The following is a 21940-nucleotide window of genomic DNA, read 5'->3' as shown; positions in this document are numbered from 1 at the left end:
TAAAATTTAGAAAACAATGATGGGATGTAGAATTTACACTTGGTGGGAATATATTATTGGAGGTGGAGGAAATAAGAGATCTTGGGGTGATGGTGGATAAGGATCTAAAATTTAGAGGACACATCACCAAAAACATGAAGACAACTTTATATTTTTGGGCATGATGAGAGGACACTGACTTATAGAAGTAAGGAGATTCTGATTTCAATGTATAAGGCCTTGATTAAGCCACATATGGACCACTGTGCACAGATTTGGTCACCTGGTTTTCAAAAGGACGAAGAGATGTTTTGAAAAGAGTCCAGAGGTGATCGACTAAGGTAGTTTCTGATCTCTGGAATGTTGAACATGAAGAAAGATTGAGAAGTTGCAATTTACAGAATCTTAGGAGGAAGAGGGGGGGTGATATGATAGCGACAAGTTGGTAAGGGGTTGCTATAAGATTAATGTAGAAGAGATTTTTTTCATAAAATGATGGGAGATATTGGGAAGAACAAGAGGTCATCCCTGGAAGCTGTATAGGGAGGGTTTGAGCAAGGGAATGTGAATCTTTTTTCTTTTTTTTTTTCCATTGAGAGTTGTGAATGATTGGAATGCATTGCCTGAGAGTGTGGTATCTGCAGAGAATTTCAATGTGTTTAAGGCAAGCTATGATGAGCTGTGTGTATGACAAAGGGACCTCCTAGATGAGTCTGACCCTATGGGCCTTCGGATGATAGTAATAATAATAATATTGCTCTCATAGTATTCTGCCCTAACAGGACTCAAATTTTCAACATCATTAGCAATACCCCTCCCATTTTCTGTTCTGTCTATCCTCCTTAAATCTCACCTCTTGATGAAGAAAGTGTTATACTCTTAAATAAATCCACTACAAGTCTGCTGCATTCCCTAATTAAATTGAATAATTGGTGTAATACATTTGGTATGAAAATCAGCAATAAAATGACTATGAAAATAGGCAGGAACACTGAAAACATCAACTGCATTCTGAATGGCAAAAATCTATAGAACAACAAGTAAAATATTTAGCTATTTAGACATGATTTTTAATGATAATGGCAAATTAAATATGGGAATAGACAAAATTAGTAGAGCTGGTATGGTAGGAAGTCAGCTGAATAAATTTACATGGAATAATAGATAAATTAGTCAAAACACTTAACTAGCTGTATAAAATACAGTGATCAAGCCAATTTTAACTTGTGGATCTAAGAGCTGGGTTAGAAATAAACACTTAATCAAAGATTGGAGACTGCAGATATTAGAGTTTTGAGTTAAAAATGAGGATGGGAAAGAACTTCATATTGTTAGTATTTAGCAATAGGTTAGCAGAGCTAATTTCAGGTGTTATTGTTACTTAAACAGAATGGATGAGCAAAACAAGTATTCTTTGTCAGGAAAGCAGGAAAAAGATCCAAAGGGAAACCAAGATCTGTGTAGATTGAAACAGTAAGAAGTGCCTTAGAAGAGCAAAATGTATGATTTGACTATATTGGAGTCCTGGCAAATAACAGATTCATTTGGTGGAAACTGTTGATGGAAGTTAATAATGATGTGATGTTTTAGTCTGTTACTGTCATCAGGATTTGAAAATTTTTGTGCTGGCTGACCAGTCTACGAAGAAAAAAATTCATGCATTTTATAAGTGATACAAGACCATTTATTATTTATTTTTTTATTAATGACTTTTTTTTTTTTTTGCAATGTTTTTCACTTCTAATACTTATTGTCTTGAATCACTTTTACTGAAAAAATCAAATAACTTCTCTGCCATTAAGTTGCAGCACATGAGTTTGGATGTCGGGTTAGTCAACTGGAGAGTAGTGTTACCAAGGAGGCAGAAGGTTACAAGTGGAGTCCCACAGGGCTCAGTAACTGGGACCTGTATTGTTTAACCTTTATATCAATGACATTGTCAGTGGATTGCAGGGGGATATTCAGTTGTTTGTAGATGATATGAAGCTGGGAAGGGTTATTAGTAGTTCAGATGTGGCAGCCCTGCAAGAAGATTTGAATAAACTAGAACAGATGGGCAAATGAATGGGGGTGTCGGTTTAATGCAGCAAAATGTAAAGACTTGAAGTTTGGGATACATCGATGGGAGACTGCATACTTGATTGGAGGAGCTGCACTGGAGGAAGTAGGGGAGAAAAGAGATCTGGGGGTAATGATTGATAGAAACTTGAAATTCAGGGAAAATATATTGCAAAGGTGGTGAAGGTAACCCAGAGGATTGTTTCAATACTGAGAAGGACACTGACCTGCAAAGATAAGAGTTATTGTTCCATTGTATAAGACCCTGATCAGATCACACATAGACTATTTTTCTCAAATTTGGTCCCCAGGATTTGAAGGGGATAAATTAACTGTGGAAAGGATACAGAGGCAGATGGTTCCAGGACTGTACAATGTTAGTTATGACGATTGGCTGAGGGAATGTGGACTGCAGAGTTTGGTGGATAGAAGGAGGAGAGGTGATATGATTGAGACTTTTAAACTGTTGAGAGGTAGTTACAGAGTTGACACTGAGGAGTTCTTTTGCTTGGTGGAACAGCAGGAACGAGTGATAACAAAGGGCCATCCCTGGAAGTTACGAAAGAAAGCTGTGAGCAAGAGGGGTGAGGAGTGGTTTCTTTGCATGGAGGGTAGTTGAACCGTGGGATGCATTGCCTGATAGTGGTGGTGAGAGGAAGAACAGTCAATGAGTTCATTTACTCATTGACCGTTCTTGCTCTCACCACTATGAGTCTTTTGACTCCGTGGAGGCCTGAATAATAATAATAATAATTATAAACAATTGTTGAAAACATGGACTCCTTGGAGTTGCCCATAATAATAACAACATTCAGCATCACAAAAACTCTCAATAAAATAAAAACCTTAGGTCTACACACATAACTACATCAGCACATTTCTGAATTCTGATCAGCTCTGGACATTCACAAATGGGAAAGCCGGTGATGTTATATGACATGGCAGTTACTCAGAAAACAATTATTATTATTATTTAGGTTAAGATGAATATAAAAAATTATTTTGAGAACATAAATGCTTCCTTTTTTTGAATGTTTCTGGGGATAGAAATCAGCATCAGCATTACCAAAAGACAAAGTTGCCTAACTTGGCCAACACACAAATGCCAGAGGCATTAGGAAAAAGTGGGTTGAGTTTGTTGCCTTGGTGAATACATATTGGCCTAAGAAGGTTATGAGTATTGTACAAAAAGCTAAATTAGAGTTTGAAAAGAAATTAGCTGTATGGGCTAATGGCAACCCAACATATGACAAATAGTCAAAGAACTAGGGGCCATCTGTAGAAGTGTGCAAGAGTAGGGGTGTGTGGACCAGATTTTTTGGTGGAGAGTGGAGCAGAATGGATTGCCAGAATTGATGAGTTCCCTGATAGTGAATGGATTCAAGGAGTGGTATGATAGGATTTGTGCATATGATGGTTGATTTGGGTCGCCTGCGATGAGTCTCTGGACTACATGGAGATGACCTAAATAATAATAATATTATTATTGCTATGCTGCAAGTAAACAAAATGAATGTGGAAGAATAATCTTACCAAATGCAGATGGTACCCTCGTGTCAGAAGCAGATGAGATTGTTCAAATGATGAATGCTCACTTTGCTAAGATCTATCAACCTGATATATCCAACCTAGTTTTCACTATTGGATAGGAGTGCACAAGGAAGATGTTTAAGAATTGTTACCAAACCTGGATAAGAATTCAGCAGTATAGTCAGATGGGATATGTATCACATTGAGCTAAATTGGCTAGGCCTTTAACTTTGTGTGTGTAACTTGAGTCTCAGCTCAAGAAAGATCCCACAGGAATGGAAAGAATGTATAATAGTTCTATTGTACAAGGATAGTGCAAAAACTGATTTCTAACTACTGACCCATCAGTATCTCTTAGTGTTGGTGAACATTTTAGAGAAGTTATAGAAATGGGTGATAGAAAGATAGGGTTAATAGGATAAGCTGTATTACAAAGAACAGCATGAATTTACTAAAGGAGGGAGGAGGTTTAGCAATTCATGTTTCACTTTAATTAAATAATTTACAGTACAAAGAGAAATAAACAACAGGTTTAATCATTTCAGTATGTATGAGTTGTAGAGTAGGTGTCCTTCCGCGATGAGATTTTGGACTCCTTGGAGGTGTTCACGAAATAATAATAGTAATAATATTTTCTCAGCAGTCATGGAGACATCTTATGGAATACAATGTTAAAATTGCAAAAATACACACAAGAAATAATAAGTGGAAGAAATGAGTTTAGAATAAATTAAGACTAAAGTACTATAAGGGGTGCCCTCTCTGGTGCTGTTGGCTAGCCTTAGATGCTTAGTGGGAGGCCAAAGAATTAAAGTTTCCCAAATTTTGGGAAGTTTAATACATCCATGCTTATTAAGATTAGGCTGGTTATTTAAGTCTGCTATTGATTCTAAAAAGAATCTTTCAAGCTTGTATTTTCTGCAATGGAGAATGGTGGTTTCTTCCATCTGATTGTATGCAAGTTATTTAAGGCACAATCTTCTAAACCTGACTGATTATTGCACCAACGGATGCATTTTTTGTGTTCTTCTAGGTAGACGTTAGCAGATCTATCCAGTCTGAACATAATATGATGACAGTTGCAAGAACAAGGAACCTTGTAAACACCTGGAACAGAGGGGCGACAGTGGATCCTTAGGAGAATGGAAGCCAGCTTCAGATGTGCTGTGAAAGCAGTGCAGATATTATATTAACGTTCTGGCTATTTTTTCTGAAATTTCCTGTATACGATGGTAGTCTGAAAAGTTCTTGGCCTCGACCATAGATAGCAACACTGTGGTTTTTTTTTTAAGTTGTATATCTGTCATAAGCATTGATGTGAAATTGCAAGTCATTCTATCAAATAGTTTGTTTTATACAGCGGTCTGAAGCAAAAGTGTTGTCTGTATCCCTTGAAATGGATAAAATTGAGTATCGTACGGTTATAAAATTCTTTGTAAAAGAAGATTTAACGCCAAAAGAAATTCATTTGAAGTTCATAAAAGTTTATGGGCACTCTTCTCATTCGTTTTCGATAATTAAGAAATGGGCTGCTGAGTTTAAACGTGGCCTAACCAGCCTTGAAGATGATCCACGTGAAGGACGTCCAAAAAAGTAACAACACCAGAAATCATTGATCAAGCGCATGATATGGTATTGGATGACCGGCGAGTCAAAGGGCTTGAAATTGATGGGACTAGAGGCATTTCAAAAGAACGTGTAAGATATATTTTGCATGAAGAATTGCATATGAATAACCTTTGTGCAAGATGGGTGCCGCACTTACTCACAACAGATCAAAATGCACTCGCATGATTTTGTACGTCGATTTATTACTATGGATGAGACTTGGATTCACCGTTACACACCAGAATCCAAACAGCAGTCAAAACAGTGGACAGAAGCTGGTTGTTCAGCGCCAAAGAAGACAAGGCTGGTTCCATCAACAGGAAAGGTCGTGGCATCGGTGTTTTGGGATGCTAATGGCATTTTGTTTATTAATTATCTTGAAAAGGGTAAAACAATAACCGGGGAATATTATTTTAATCTTTTAACCAGACTAGACGAAAAAATTCGTGAGAAAAGACTTGGTTTGGAGAAGAAACAATCGTCTTTCATTGTCCTGATGAATGACCAAAATACATTTTCCACAAATGTATTGCCAAAATACATTTGTGGAAAATTAAGGAATCTGCATTATGAATTGTTGGAACATCCACCATATTCCTGAGATTTGGCTCCCTCTGACTTCTATCTCTTCTCAAAACTAAAACTCTTCCTCAATGGTCAGTATTTTTCTTCAAATCAAGAGATGATTGCAGCTATAGAGGGGTATTTTGTAGATCTTATTGAGAACCACTACAGGGATGGGATAATGGTGCTGGAGCATTGCTGGAATAAATGTATTATTCTTAAGGGAGATTATGTTGAAAATAAAAATAATTTTGAAATTATAAATTCGTTTTTTCATTATTAGGCCGAGAACTTTTCAGACCACCCTCGTATAGGGAGTGGTAATGGCATTACTGTAGTCTTTATATTGAGAGGGATGCAAGGAGGCGGAAGGGACAGATAATTTACAGATTTTTTGGCATTGTAACCATTGGAAAGGAAGGTTTGGTGAATAAGGCAAGTTCCACTGTAAGAGAAGCTTGGGTGGAACAGAAGTTGGAGGCTCTGCTGACAAGGGTTTTGATGACCCGACATTGTTGAGAAGGGAGATGGTGGGAAAGTTTATGCATGTATCTATTTATGTGTGTATGTTTCAGTTTACAGAAAACCTACTCACACAAGTAGATGGGTTTTCTGTAAACTGAAAAAGAAAGTGTAAAATTGGGCAGACATGTGATTAGAGTATCTAAAAAGACAAGCAGTTGTTTTTTCTTTTTCCATAGCGAACTGGATTCTGAGGTGTTGAGTGGAAAAGGAGAGAGTAATGTGTCTGGGCCATGTTGCCAAATAGAGAACACATCATCAATATATCTTAACCAGATAGAAGATTTGAGACTGGCAATATCAAGAACATGTTTTTCAAAATGCTCCATCTAGAAATTGGCCAGAAGGGCCAAGAGGGAAGAGCCCATGGAAATACCTTTTTATCTGTTTATATAAGGCACCCTTCCAGGAGAAGTAACCAGTATGAATGCCAAAATTAAAAAGATCAGTAATGTTGGGGGGGGGGATTTTTCAGCAAATTTTGAGTATCAGAAAGGGGAATATTTGTGAATAAAGAAGTGACATCAAATCTGACCATGATATCCTTATTATTTAAAACTAAATTCTGGATTAAAGATTTGAAATGAGTGGAATTTTTTATATAAGAAGGTTGGCCAATAAGTGGAATTAAAGATTTTGCTAACTGTTGTTTATTATTTTTCTTATTCCGTTATTTTATGGAATAAGAGAAATAATTTTAAGGAATAATTTACATATTATATTATTAATATGTAAATTATTCCATTAAAGTGTAGCATGAATGTAAACTAGCACCTAAGTTTAAATACTGATTTACTAATTCTACATGGAGGTTTAGCAAATTTACTCATATTTCATAATGTTATGGCTGAGTTAGATAAAGGAAATATAAAACTGGGATACTGTTGGACTTTGCTAAGGCATTTCATAGGATACCACACACAATTGGAATATAAACTATTGACTTGGATAAGTGGGTGGATGGATAAAGTGAAGAGAGTGGGTGAAATAACAGAATCCTGGGGTACTCCTGCATTAGTTGGGAAATCTGAGGAGAGGACACAGTCCACCATGACATGTAGTGAGTGGGTAGGGAGAAAGCTGGCAATTCTGCAGAGTGTGGAAGACAGACAATTGAACAGCAGTTTGCTAATTAGCCCCCCCCCCATGCCAAACTTGATCATATGCCATTCAAGGACAACCATGTGGGTTTATCCAAATTTTTCCATGATTTGAGTCCAGAGGTTTGTTGTGAAAGCAAGATCAGCTGTAGACTGCACGTGGTGGAATCCGTGCTGCTGGTCACTGAGTTAGATAAAGGAAATATATAACTGGGATACTGTTATTAGTTGGTAGGTCAGTAGGTTGATCAAGAGTTGGTTGTTGATGACCTTCTCCATAATTTTAGAGAGATCAGAAGTGAGAGCAGTTGGATGCAGTTCATTGGTCGACTTTGGTCTTTTTTAGGATGGGCTGGATGTGGACCTGTTCACACCTAGCCCATCACTCACATACGAGAAGCCACAAGACCTGTAGCAAATAAATGCCACATGCTAGATGTAGTCAAGAGCAAAGTAATCTGTTAATATTCTTTTTGAAGATCAGGAGATTTTAGTCCTTGAGGTAGAGTAGATGCCAGTTGAATAGGATAGATTGAAGAGGCAATGCAGGATATGTGTTAGTTCTGGGGCACAATTTTTTAAAACAGTAGGTGGGATACCATCAAGACCAGATGCTTTTTTTGTGTTCAGGTTATTAAGAATTCTTCAGATTTCTTTTTGGCAGAAGGCTACGTGGTGACATGGGGGAAAGCTCTCCTTAGTGGATTGGGAGAAACTTGACCCAGGTCATCAATGCAGGAATTGGAAGAGAAGAGTGTTGCCATCTCCTAAAAGTCAGTACCTTGTGATCACGCTCGGCAATCACTAACAATGTTTACCACCTTCATGATTACATCCTGTGAGAATATCATGACATCTGGCCCTTTATAAGACCTGATATTATTTTCATTACATGCTGCTTAGGGAAGTTATCCCCTAATCCATAACTTATAATTAAAATCTCCCTTCTTTAAAATATTGTTTTTATATCACTTGCATATGAGAAGCCACAAGACCTATAGCAAATAAATGCCATATGCTGGATGTAGTCAAGAGCAAAGTAATCTGTTAATATTCTTCTTCAAGATCAGGAGATTTTGTACCAGATTCCACCAGAACCAGCAACCTTTTTGGTATCCAGGCTTTTCAAGATTCTTTGATATCTTTCTAGCAGAAGGTCACAGGAGGCAAGTGATGAATTGTTCCAGTTAAAGGAAGAAGTGATTTGCCTTCATCTTTGTAGAAGTTGGATGAGAAGAATGATACCAGGGGGGTCAGCTTTATCTCCATGGAGTCCAGAGACTCATCGTGGGAGACCCAAACTAACTATTATACACACAAAACATATCACACCTCTACTTAAACTCATTCAATCAGTTGAACTTGCAACTAATTTAGCAATCCATTCCTCTCATTCTCCACTCTCCATCCAAAAAATCTAGTCCATACATCTCTACTAACCACACTCTTACACAAATTCCAAGAATGTCTCCCTATCCCCTAGTTCTCTGACTGTTTGTCATATATTGAAACATTTCCTTTGCATCCTTGTTATAAATCCCCTTTAATATCTTAAAAGTTTCTATAATGTCCCCTCTTTTCTGCCTATCAACTAAACTTTGTAACCCACACTCTTTTATCTATCCTCATAAGGAGCATTCCACAGCTTAGTCACTCATCTCTGAATCTTCCCTACCATCTCCTGATCTCTAAGAAACCTAGGCGACCAAATCTGTCAGCAAAGTCAGAATGAAGTCAAATCATAGCCTTATAAAGAGGGATAATAACTTCCCTATCTTTACTGAAAGTTATTATCCCTCTTTATAAGATTATGCTATTTTATCAGCTTTTGCAATATGCCCTCTGAAATTCAACTATCTGTCCACCATTGTCCCCAAGTCTCTAGCTTCATCAGTTTCCTGCAATCCAGTACCATCAATGTTATTATTATTTTGGTAACCTCCATGGCGTCAACAGACTCATTGTGAGAGGCCCATTCAACCAGCAACATGTCTATCATAATAAGCTTTGAAGTTATTTACACTATCTGCATTCACAATGCACTCTTGCAATGCATTCCACTCACTAACATCTCTCCACTTAAAAAAATCTACTCTTCACACCCTTCTTCATCACATATTTATATAACTTCAGGGAATGCCTCTTGTTCTTCTCATCTTAACATCCACTCTTTTTATAATTTCTTCTGTATCAATCTGATAGAATCCCTTAACTAACTTGAAGATCTCTACCATACCTCTTTTTCTCCTATTCATCAACCTCTGTAATCTACATTCTCTCAAACACTCTTCATAATCAACACTCCAGAGTCCTGATATCACTTTGGTTTTCTTTTTTGGACCCTCTGTAGTGTTTCCACATCACATTGAAAACTAGGTGACCAAATATGAGCACAACCGTCCATATGTGGTCTGACCAATGCTTTATATAGAGGCACCACCTCCTTATCCTTACATGTCAATGTATTTTTTATCATAGCAGCAATATGATGTGCAGGGCCATCTTAATGCACAGGCTCATGAAATACTACTTTGAGGGCCAAAAAACTAGGGTCAATTTAAGGGCCCCAAATAATGAGGAAGTGTCCCCAGAGCACTCTAGTGCCTCAGCCCCCTCCTGCTTCGGGAAAAGTGCAAGTACAGCCCTGATGATGTGCAGTCTTTACAACACTTGTGATGTGCCTCGGTTGCATATGATACACCATATGCAACATTTTCAAACCCAACTGCCTGACCTGATCACTCTTCATGCAGTACACCCAAGTTACATGCTTGTGGTGGTAGCAGAACATAACTAGTGTAGTGTAGATAAGTACTTTTCTGATTAATAAATACTTAAGATTGATTTTAGTGAAAATTATAAAACCCTTGTTTAAAATGACTGAGCAACAGAAGAGTATAAAACAGAAATACGAACAAGAAAAGAGAGTGTTTAACCAACAATGGGAGGACGATTTTGCTTTTATTGTTAAAGGTGAAAAAGCTCTGTGTCTTATCTGTTATACAACCATCAGCCACTTTAAAGCCAGTAATTTAAAGTGCCGCCATGAATGTAAATTATAAAATGTTTGCATCTGAATTTCCTCCTGAATCAGAACTGTGAAAAAACAAGATAAAACGTTTGAAATATAATTTAGTCACTCAACAAAATAACCTATTTTCCCTCTGTAAGCAAAGTGATTTGGCTACTGAAGCTAATTTTGTTATAGCTTGGAATATTGCTTAAAGTAAACTTCCTTACAGTCATGGAGAATTTGTTAAAAAAGAATATTAATGATGTGATTTCAATTCTCACTCCAGAGAACTTAGTTTTAAGTTCTCTTAAATCTCCCACTGCACTGCTGAGAGATGTATTTCTGAAATTAGTTCTACAATCATATGTTCACTGCATAGTGATCTGAAAAGCTGCGTTGCTTTCAGCTTAGCATTGGAATGAATCTACACATATTCAAGATATCTCAGCTAGCTATATTTGTTCGCTATGTTGCAAACGATGGAAATGCAAAAGAACAATTCTTAGACCTGATAAGCTTAAAGGAAACCACAAAAGGTATTGACATCAAACATGCACTTAACAAAGCTTTATTAAATGCTCAACTACCATTGCATAAACTTGTTAGCATTGCAACATATGGAGCACCAGCTATGGTAGGTCAAAATACTGGCCTAGTTGGGCAATTGACATGTGATATTAACTATCCTGAATGTCTCTTTATTCATTGTATCATTCACCTTGAGCATTTAGTAAGCAAACACTTCAAGTTCAACAATGTCGTAAATTGCATTTTAGAAATTGTGAATTTCATTTGGACAAGTGCAAAAACACACCATGAATTTAGAAATTTTATTGAGGAGCTGGAGTTGATGAAAAGCCCTTTCATTCTACTGTATTGTAAGATGGCTATGAACTACCAATCTTTTGGATAAGTTTGTTGCTCTTTTTGAACCAATCATAGCTTTCATGAAAGAAAAGAAAAAGAAATACCCACAACTTAGAAGATCATGGATGGGTACAGGATATGTTCTTTACAGATGTAATGCAACACCTCCAGTCTTTAAATCTGGCACTTCAAGGAAGCAACAAAGTTATTACAGAACTTGCTCGATCAGTTTTCAGAATAAAATGAAGCTTTTTCAAAGAGATCTGGCAACTAAGAAATTTGCACACTTTCCCAATCTTAAATTAAGAATAACTGCTTTTTTACCTGATGCTGAAATTGAACACAGTAAACTGAAACAATACGAAGGAAACTTAGAAACACTTTATAATGATTTTGAGAATAGGTTTGAGAAACTAAAAAAGTTAAAGCTATGTTTTGCATTTCTTGTGAATCCTTTTGTGATTGTCATCAACGATGGAGGTCCTGTTTTTGCACTTTTACGATGGATGTTGCTTCAATAGAGACAGAGCTTATTGAGCTGCAGGAAGATGTGGTTTCTAGTACTTTATGTACTTATCTGTAATTGACTTTTGGAAACAAATCCCAGAAGCAAAGCATCCCAATCTTCAGAAAACTGGCTTCCAAATACTCTCTGTTTTTGGGACAACTTACTGCTGTGAATCTCTCTTCTCTGCAGTGAAATTTGTCAAGTCAAAACATTGTGCTATCCTCACCAACAGCCACCTCACTAAGCTTCTTAGAAGAGCTTTGATATCCTACCAGCTAGATTTTAAACTATTAACTGCTCAAATGAAGACTCAGAGTCTTCAATGAGTAGAGATTAAACATATTCTTCTTTGGTGAGTAGGACTACTATATAGTTGTATTTTTATTATATATAAATACAATTTTAAAATAATATTTTCTGCTGCAGCTCTTGAACATTCAAAAATGTAAGAAAAGTATTATGTGGATCTTATTACCGAAGAACTTGCCCACCCCTGATTTATGCCACTTTGAACTGATTAATTATTTGCTCTTAGCAATTATTGTTAACATTTGACCTCCATGGAATCAGGGACTTATCATGGGAGGTATGAATTGCCTGAGTGTGTTGTGGATGTGGACACATTGAATCAGTTTTAGACGCGGTTGGATGAGCATTGTATGCAATAGTCATCCAACCGCGTCTTAAACTGATTCAATGTATCCACAACACACTCAGGCAATGCATTCCATTCACCAACCACCCTCCATGCAAAGAACCTTCTTCTCACTCCTTTGCTCACACCCTCCTTATACAGTCTCCAGCAATGGCCTCTTGTTCTACTCCCCTCTCCCATTCTATGAAAAATCTCTTCCATGTCTACCTGATAACAACCCCTGACCAGCTTATATGTTTCAATCATATCCTCCCCTCTTCCTCCTATTCACGAGGCTCTGCAACTTACATTCTTCAATCTGTCCTCGTACTCCACATTCCAAAGACCACTGACTACCTTTGCAAATCTTCTGTACCCTTTCCAACATATCCTCGTCACCATAAAAACCAGCGACCAAATCTGTGCACAATAATCCATATGAGGCCTGATGAAGGCCTTATACAATGGAATTGTAATTCTCTATTTCTGCATGTCAGGGTCCTCTGCATCATTGCCATTATTCGATGTGATGTCTTCACAACTTGTGCAATGTGACCCCTGAATTTCAGGTTCTTGTCCACCATCACTCCTAGATCGCTCATTTCCTCTACTTCTGTTAAAGTTTCCCCACCAAGTGTATACTTTGCATCCCATCATTGCTTACCAAATCTTAAAACCTTACACTTGGCAACATTGAACTGATAGTTCCACTTACCTGCCCATTCATGCAATCTATTCAAGTTCTCTTGTAAGGCATTAACATCAGCCTGACTGTGCATTACTCTCCCCAGTTTTGCATCATCTGCAAACAGCTGGATATCACTAGTTAAACCCAACCCAATACCATTGACATACAAATTGAACAACAATGACCCTTACTGCACACCAGTAGGTCACCTTTAGAAAGGTCACCAGTCTGTCTCGAAATAGACTGGTGACCTTTCTATTTCGAGATACTGCACCCCCATATACAACTTTCTGATACCTATCCGACAGCCAGTCACTGATCCAACACAGAAGTCTGGTATCCAGTCCCATTTGTTTCAATTTATTTAAGAGCTTGTCATGTGGCAGTCTATGAAAAGCCTTTGCAAAATCCAAGTACACCACTGTATATACATTTCCCTTGTCCAAGGTATTTGTCATCTTGTTATAGTACATAAGTTATTGAAACATGATCTCCTCTTAACAAACCCATGCTGATAACCACAGAGAATACTGCTGTTATCAACCCATTTCTGTATCCTACCTCTCTCCAATCTCTCTAGGACCTTCACCACAACTCCAGATATACAGACCGGCAATCCTAGTACTACTTCCTGATTTTATTATTTTTCTATTTTTTTTTAATGTTAAAATTTTCTAGTGTAGAATTCGTTATCTAGCCTTAATGATCTTAAGTTTAGTTGCTGGACAATTAAATTGGTTTAAACTATCGATCTTTTACATGGTCACTCATTTATCTGATTGATGTAATTTTTATTCATCTGGACATATACTTCTCTGTTTTCTCTTATGACCCAGCTAATTTTCATTTATTGATTAGGATTCTTTATTTCTCGGTCTTCCTACTGAATTAATGTTTCCACATCTTACGAAACTCCGAATCATACCACACCATCCAACCTCGGAATTTTTTTTCATATACATATGCTGAAGTGTAGGGCTTCGCAAATATGCTCACCCACTGCACATGGCAAGTAGATTTTGCAGTTTGGTGAGTAGTTATAGACTGAACAGAAATAGAATATTGTTTTAATTAATAAAAAAATTTATTAAAATTCTAGTGATTTATTAGGGCATATCATTAAAAAAAAGGGGGGGGGAGCTGTTGTGATAGTACATCTTTTATGTGTGTGAGTAGGGTTTGTATAAGTTGTCAAGCCCTGCCAAAGTATATTCACTGTGATAAACCTGTCAGGGGCGAATGCTGGTCTTGAAATTCACACTTGCTCTTGTTATCATTCAGGGAGTGAGAGGTGTGATTGAAGTCTGATTAACGGAATGATGAATTACTGACCATTTAAAACTATATATTTAGAAATTTATGTACATTTAATCATACAAATACAACGTTTATTTTATAAATGATATTCTATGTTTTTTTTTTTTTTTTTCAATTTAGCTACTTGAATACAAATTCTACCCTATGGTTCTTCTTTATGAACTGGTCAATAACATCATCATAAAAAGTTGGTTGTAACTTAATTTTCCTAAGCAACATGCACGCTTATAAAGGCTGGCTAGAGCTACTTTGGCTGCATATGGCCTTGTGTTTAAGACAGCGTGAAGGGAGTGGAAATGGCTATGTGCACGCATGAAATCACAGTGCTGCAGTGAGGATCTGGAAGCTCCTACAGCCGAGCAAGCCAAGGTAGCTTTGACTAGACAAGCAAGCATCAGCCTTCGATACACAACGCAAAGCTCAATTATTGCCGCACAAGCTTAAGACGTCTTCTGTCTACAAAAATAAAAGCCTAAATGGAATGCTTATAAATGCATGCATTTATTAACAAATAAATATTACTTCTTTGTCAATTAATGAGCTTGCATAGCAAGCAAGCATGGAGAATTCGCCCGAAATCTGTCATGAAAGCGAGAACCTACAAGTTAGCTGTAGTGAGTTGGCAGTAACATATTAGTATGGGGATGTCATTTCTGATTCTGATGGCAGTGCAAATCTCTTTACTTAGTATTTCATGCAACTTTTGATTTTTCAGTGTTGCAAAATAACATATATAAGTCTGTTCTTCTTAAGAACATCCATTCCCTTGACGTTAATAAGAGTACTGGACTGGATGGTATTCCAACTTTTAATTATTTATTATTTTATTATTATTATTTTTAAAAAATTTTTTAGTTATGAACTATCATCCTTATGTATCCAGCCTAATTATTCCAAAACTATTTGAGCCATGTTTATGATATAATTTCTCTACTGTGTCATGACATAGCTTTGTCCATGTGATATCAATCTGTTTGTACTCAAAAATTATGTACTTTTTTGTCTTTGAGAGCAGCAAGATGATGTTATTTACATTCACTTTTTGGACTTTTAGAAGCAACCAAAGACCATATAAATTTCATTCTCTTCTTATCCACAGCTTGATCACATTGGATGTTCTGAATATTTTCAGAATTGTCTCAAGAGTTACCAGATTGGTAGACATCAAATGTTCGAGCTGAATAAATTATGCTTTTACAACTATGTGTTTTGGGATTCCACTTTGTTCCAGTGCTTTTTTTAATTTCATGATTTTAAGAACCTTCTCTTTGCAGGTGATCCAGTGATATTGTGGGTCTACAAAATAACAAACATAGTCTTGTGCCTAATCAAGGATCTTGTTTATTATCACTATTATCATCAGATCTCCATGGAGTCAAGAAACTCATTGCAGGAGGCACCAGTCTCTCTCTCTCTCTCTCTCACACACCCACACCCACAGAGAGAGAGAGAGCTCAACATAATTTGACTTAAATGCATTCACTGTCTTTGCACTCATCCCACTTTCAAGCAATGCATTCCAATCGCACCACTACCATTCCCCAATGAAAAAAACCTATTCCTTGTTCCCTTGCTCACACCCTCCTTATACAGCTTCCAGGGATGGCCTCGTGTTCTGCCGCTGTCGCCAACCATTCAGTGAAAAATCTTATCCGCGTTAATATGGTAATTATCCCTTACCAACTTATATGTCTTAATCATGCCCTCCCTCTGACTTCTATCCATTAGCCTTTGGGGGGAAAAAAAAAAGTTGATCTTCAAACCTCAGTCATATGAAATATGTTTCTGGCGTGATTTGATCCTTATTTTATACTATAAAACACTATTTGTATATAATTATAAAATTAAAAACTACTACTTTAAATGCATAAAGTAACTTATATAGTAATTTTTTACAAAGCGAAAAAGTGAAATTTATTTTACTTTCCTCCTATTTAAATTTAGTATTAAATTTCTTAAAAATGGTTTTCTAATCATTTCCTTTTTATATATTTTTGAAACTACTTTTATCATTTAAAATTAATTTTACTTTTGTTTAACTTTATTTTTTTCAATAGCCATACTGAGTGTATCTGATAAGACAGGTTTACTAAACTTTGCGAAGCGCATTCACAATGTAGGATTTAAACTTGTTGCTTCTGGTGGAACAGCAAAAGCACTCAGGGAGGTTGGCCTTTCAGTCAGGTATATTGCTTTACATAATTCTGTTGAATTGAATTCTTCATTTTTTTTTTTGTAACATTGTAGTGCATAATGTTTGGTCTCAATCAATACATAATACTGTTTGTTCAGTGAAGTTCCTAAATATTTAATAATATTTAATTGCTGTGGAAATTAGATGATTACATGCTGGGAGCATTTCTCATGGAACTGGGAAATGCTCCCAGCATGTAATTAATATTTAAAATAATATTTAAGAGTGAAAATGAAAATAAATTATATGCTGAGAGGATTTCCATGACTTGCTTGAAGAATTTCATAGAATTTTGAATAAACCATTGAAAACCATTTGCGCCACTTCAGTATCCATAAATGACATTCCAATTCTTCCCTCCTTGTTTGAATCTTTTTCATGGAAAAAGATTCAAACAAGGAATTCTGTGCAATGTTAAAGTGGAACATTGTCATAGAGAGGTCTCGTGCGGACTGTTCCTGTAATGTTTGATACCAATTTGCTAAATCTAATAATGACTGTAAATTAAATAGTGACTGGCAATAAAAACGTTTTTATATAACGAAACCTATGGTGAATTCATCACTAAAAACACATGTACTAACCACAGTGATAACTTTTAATACGTATATATTTCATCCCAAGTATCTTGGGACATCATCAGTACAGTAATTCAAACAATACTAGGAATAACATACAGTTAGGGCGCATGATTACAATGGAATCTCAATATGCGTGCAGTACCGTGTTATAGAAGTAAATTAAAATATAACTGAACAAAAAAAAAAAACATATATAACGATTATTTTACACGATTTTGTATGACAATTTCCCATACTTTAGGAATAGTAAGAACGTCGTTGCAGTTTAAATTTAGTCTGTGTAGTAGGGCTTCAGCACTTTCTTTATATAAACGTTCATGTTTATATAAAGATCTATGTAAAAGTTTCGACTTTTCCTAATGGATCCTATGGTTTGGATTTTCACTCCGTGTTGAGAGAGACCAGATTTCTGCGGTTTGAAAAGACAAATGTGGTCTTGATGTTCCGAGATGCATTTCTGAACAGATCTCTACCTGTCTGTCCAAAGTAAGACAATTTACATCAGAGGTGAGAGTTTGTCCTTAAGAGAAGATAACAAGTTATAGGTTTGGTTGATGGGTTTGTATTCTTGTCTGGGTTGATGTGTGGGGAAGTGACTGATGATTTTTTGAATTGTTTTAAGATTATATCCATTTAGTATGGCTGTATTTTTGATTATTTCTAGTTCTTGGTTTAGAGATTCTTCAGAGGAGCAGAATTTGTGTGCTCTGGAAACTAATGATTTAATGATGCCAAATTTCTGAGATGTATCATGGATGGAAGAATTGTTAAAGTAGCAACCTGAAAATGTAGGCTTGCGATAGACGGACGTGGAGATGGAACTGTCTTCTTTTCTTTGAATGTGTAAGTCCAGAAAGGAGATACTCTGTGGAGATTCTTTTTCTAGCGTAAAGTTGATGCGAGGGTGAAGAAGGGTTTATTTTATCTAGAAACAGTTGTAATTCCTGTTCGGGATGATCCCAGACTGCAAAGACATCGTCAACATATAATAGCCAAATTTTTGGTTTTGGTTCAAAAGTGAAAATGTTTTCTTCCAGGTGTTCTAGAAACAGGTTTGCTAAGTTTGGTGATAAAGGTGATCCTATTGCTGTTCCTTCTTCTTGCTTGTAAATTTTACCTTTCCAGGTGAAGTAACTGGAGGTGTAATAACCAATTTGAATAATTCAAGTATATCAGATGGAAATTTTTGAGTTAATAATTCTATTGTTTCTTTATGGGGTATGTTGGTGAAGAGGGAAACAATGTCGAAGCTAATTAACAAGTTCCACCTTCACGGGGAACTGACAGCGCAGAAGACTGACTTACTAGGTAAACTTCAATTAAAACAGGGTACGTGAAGGTACGTGCTAGAATCTCTTTTTTTAAAAAAGTGCAGATGCGATAAACTCATTCCAACTTTTGTAAAACTAAAAGAAGTCATCAAATCTCCAGGTGCCCATAAAATCTATTAGAAAGCAAGCCATTCCTTACTACTTAATCAGTTACGAGTTTCTAAGTATCAATTGGCAACAAATAATTAAAAAATTACAGAACTAAAAACAGACTTATCAAATACATTAAATCAAGATCTGCTACAATTGATTATAAGTGTTTCAAAGAATTCGGGGATAAAAGCTTTTGATAAGGATATTTAGTGGGGTGTTGCTACAGACCCAGGAGCACAGAGGATGGGGACCAGGAGATGTTTAGACAGCTACAGCTAAGTTTGGCAAGTGCAAGAAGAATGATTGTTATGGGAGATTTTAACTACAGTAGTATAAATTGGAGAGAGGAAGATGCATGTAACAATAGGAGAATGGAATTTCTAGAATTCTTGAGGGACAAATGTCTTAGGCAACATGTAACAGAGGGAACAAGAGGTTCAAGAGTTTTGGATTTGATTATAGCATCAGAAAAGTTGATAATAACTGAGTTGACATCTCTCCCACCAGTTGGAGAGAGTGACCATATGGTTTTGACTTGGAAAATGAATAGACATGCAGGAGTATCAAAGAGACAGGAACTTATGTGGAATTATAATGCAGGTGATTATAATAGTCTTAGACGTCAACTTCGGGAAGTTTCATGGAGGGAGGAATTGGAAGGCCGGGATATCATTAGTGCGTGGGAAATTGTGAAAGAATATTTGTTAGCAGCAATGGTAAGTTGTATACCACAAGTGAAGAAGAGGACACAATTTGGAGTAAAGTGGATGACAAACAATATTAAACAGGAAATGCATGTGAAAAAGAGGCTATGGAAGCGATATAAGGAGACAGGTGAAGAGAAGATGCATGAAGAATATAAGACACAGGCCAGAAGTGTGACTAGTGTGGTAAGGAAAGCGAAACTGGAATATGAGAGGAGATTGGCCCTAAGATCCAAAGAAAATCCTAGGGAATTTTTTAGTTATGTGGCCAGTAGGAGGAGAAATGACTGTGGAAGAATGATATTGTGGGATAAAAATGGGAATAAAGTGACTGATGCAGAGGACATAGTGGAATTGTTTAATGAATACTTTATTGGAGTATTTCATCCTAAAGATGTCAGTTTTAATGCTAGAGGGATAGGGCTGGTTCGAGGTTTAGAGGTACAGGAGGAGAGTGTGTTTCAGATACTGAGTACTCTGGATGTCAGTAAAGCTTTGGGACTGGATGGTATTTCACCACGAGTTTTGAGAGAATGTGCTAGGGAACTGACAGTACCTTTAACTTGGCTTTTCAATGAAAGTCTGGCTTCGGCAAAGGTGCTCAGGGAATGGAAGGAAGGTAAGATAGTGCCATTGCATAAGGGCAGTAGCAGACTGGAAGTGTCTAATTATAGACCAGTTTGTGTGTCATCAGTAGTTAGTAAGATTTTGGAGAAAGTAATAAAGGACCATATACAGCATTGGGTAGATGAGGTAATGTTATCTGTGAGAGTCAACATGGATTTGTGAAGGGACGCTCTTGTTTTAGCAATATGCTAGCCTTTTATGATAAAGTTACAAGAGCATTAAATGAGGGAAAGGCATATACTGCAATTTTCTTAGACTTAGTGAAGGCATTTGACAGGGTGGCACATGATAAGCTGATATTTAAGTTGCAGCACATGGGTCTGGATGTCAGATTGGTCAACTGGATTCAGGATTGGCTGTCTGATAGGTATCAGAGAGTTGTATATGGTGGAGCAGTTTCAAGGAGGCAGAGGGTTACAAGTGGGGTCCCACAGGGCTCAGTACTAGGACCTATATTGTTTAACCTTTATATCAATGACATTGCCAGTGGATTGCAAGGGGATATTCAGTTGTTTGCAGATGATGCGAAGCTGGGAAGGATTATTAGTAATAGTGCAGATGTGGTAGCCCTGCAAGAGGATTTGAATAAGCTAGATAGATGGGCAAATGAATGGGGATGTCAGTTTAATGCAACAAAATTTAAGGTCTTGAGGTTTGGGAAACATCGATGGGATACTGCATACTCTATGGGAGGAGTTATACTGGAGGAGGTAGGGGAGACAAGAGATCTGGGGTTGATGATTGATAGAAACCTGAAGTTTAGGGGACATATTGCAAAGGTGGTGAAGGTAACACAGAGGATTGCTGCAATTATGAGAAGGACACTGACCTGCAGAGATAAGAGGGTTATCATTCCGTTGTATAAGTCTCTGATCAGACCACACTTGGACTATTGTTCTCAGATTTGGTCCCCAGGATTTGAAGGGGATAAATTAACTGTGGAAAGGATACAGAGGCAGATGACAGATGGTTTCAGGACTGTACAATGTTAGTTATGAGGATCGGCTGAGGGAATGTGGACTGCAGAGTTTGGTGGATAGAAGAAGGAGAGGTGATATGATTGAGACTTTTAAACTGTTGAGAGGTGGTTACAGGGTTGACACTGGGGAGTTCTTTTGCTTGGTTGAACAGCGGGAAGCAGTGATGACAAGAGGCCATCCCTGGAAGTTACGAAAGGAAACTGTGAGCAAGAGGGTGAGGAGTGGTTTCTTTGCGTGGAGGGTGGTTGAACCGTGGAATGCATTGCCTGATGGAGTGGTGAGAGCGAGAATGGTCATTGAGTTTAAGGAGTGGTATGATAGACTTTGTGTTTCTTAGGGGGGGCCTCCCCTCGATGAGTCTTGACAGACTTTATGGTCTTAGGAAGGACCTCCCAAAATGAGCCTTTTGACTCCATGGAGGCCTGAATAATAATAAAAAAGCAATATTAATCTACATAATAAATACCTTAGCCTGCTGAATTGATCTAAGAAGATCACTAACAGATTAACGACGGAAAAATGGGTAGTCAACTTATCTAACCGTCTACTAACAACAGACGAATTAAATGTTCTAGCAAGAGGTCATAAATTTGCGATTTTACCTAAATGTTTCCCATATTTAGATTTCATACATAACATAGAGAGAAACATCGGCCATCTTTCCAATACTGAAGCCAACAGAATTCGTTTCGAGGTAGCAAAAGTAATCTACGATGCCAAACCTTCCGACTTAAATATCCCACCATCAAAATTGAAAGCTTTTACCTCCTTAAAACATAATAAAAACATAATCATTACCAGAGCTGATAAAGGAAATACCACTTGGTTCTTGATACCAATTCATATGACCTAAAAATGAATTTATTACTCGGAGATCGTAATACTTACCCCAAACTGGATTATGATCCTACAAAACGTCAACTCAGGAAATTAAATAAGTTACTTCATGAAACCTCCATCTTAGATGAAGAAACATTTAAAAAACTCAAGACATACCATGCTAGACCTCCTAGAATTTATGGGTTACCTAAGCTTCAGAAGA

At 37.0% G+C, this 21940-nt stretch overlaps 1 protein-coding gene across 1 annotated transcript in view; it reads left to right on the top strand.

Moving 5' to 3' along the window:
- Nucleotides 1-21940, top strand: part of LOC150100206 (bifunctional purine biosynthesis protein ATIC) — a 307282-nt gene that overhangs the window by 26667 nt on the left and 258675 nt on the right. The window contains exon 2 of the mRNA XM_090403041.1: nt 16446-16572. Coding sequence (XP_090259167.1) covers nt 16446-16572 — 127 coding nt within the window. The remainder of the gene's footprint in view (nt 1-16445; nt 16573-21940) is intronic.

Source organism: Typopeltis vanoorti, chromosome 13 (assembly GCF_054136105.1).
Source record: "Typopeltis vanoorti isolate ZY-2024b chromosome 13, IOZ_Tvanoo_1.0, whole genome shotgun sequence".
In the NCBI taxonomy this organism is placed as follows: Eukaryota; Metazoa; Arthropoda; class Arachnida; order Uropygi; family Thelyphonidae; genus Typopeltis; species Typopeltis vanoorti.
The sequence above is the reverse complement of the archived record's forward strand: the minus strand, read 5'-3'. Positions and strand labels throughout refer to the sequence as shown.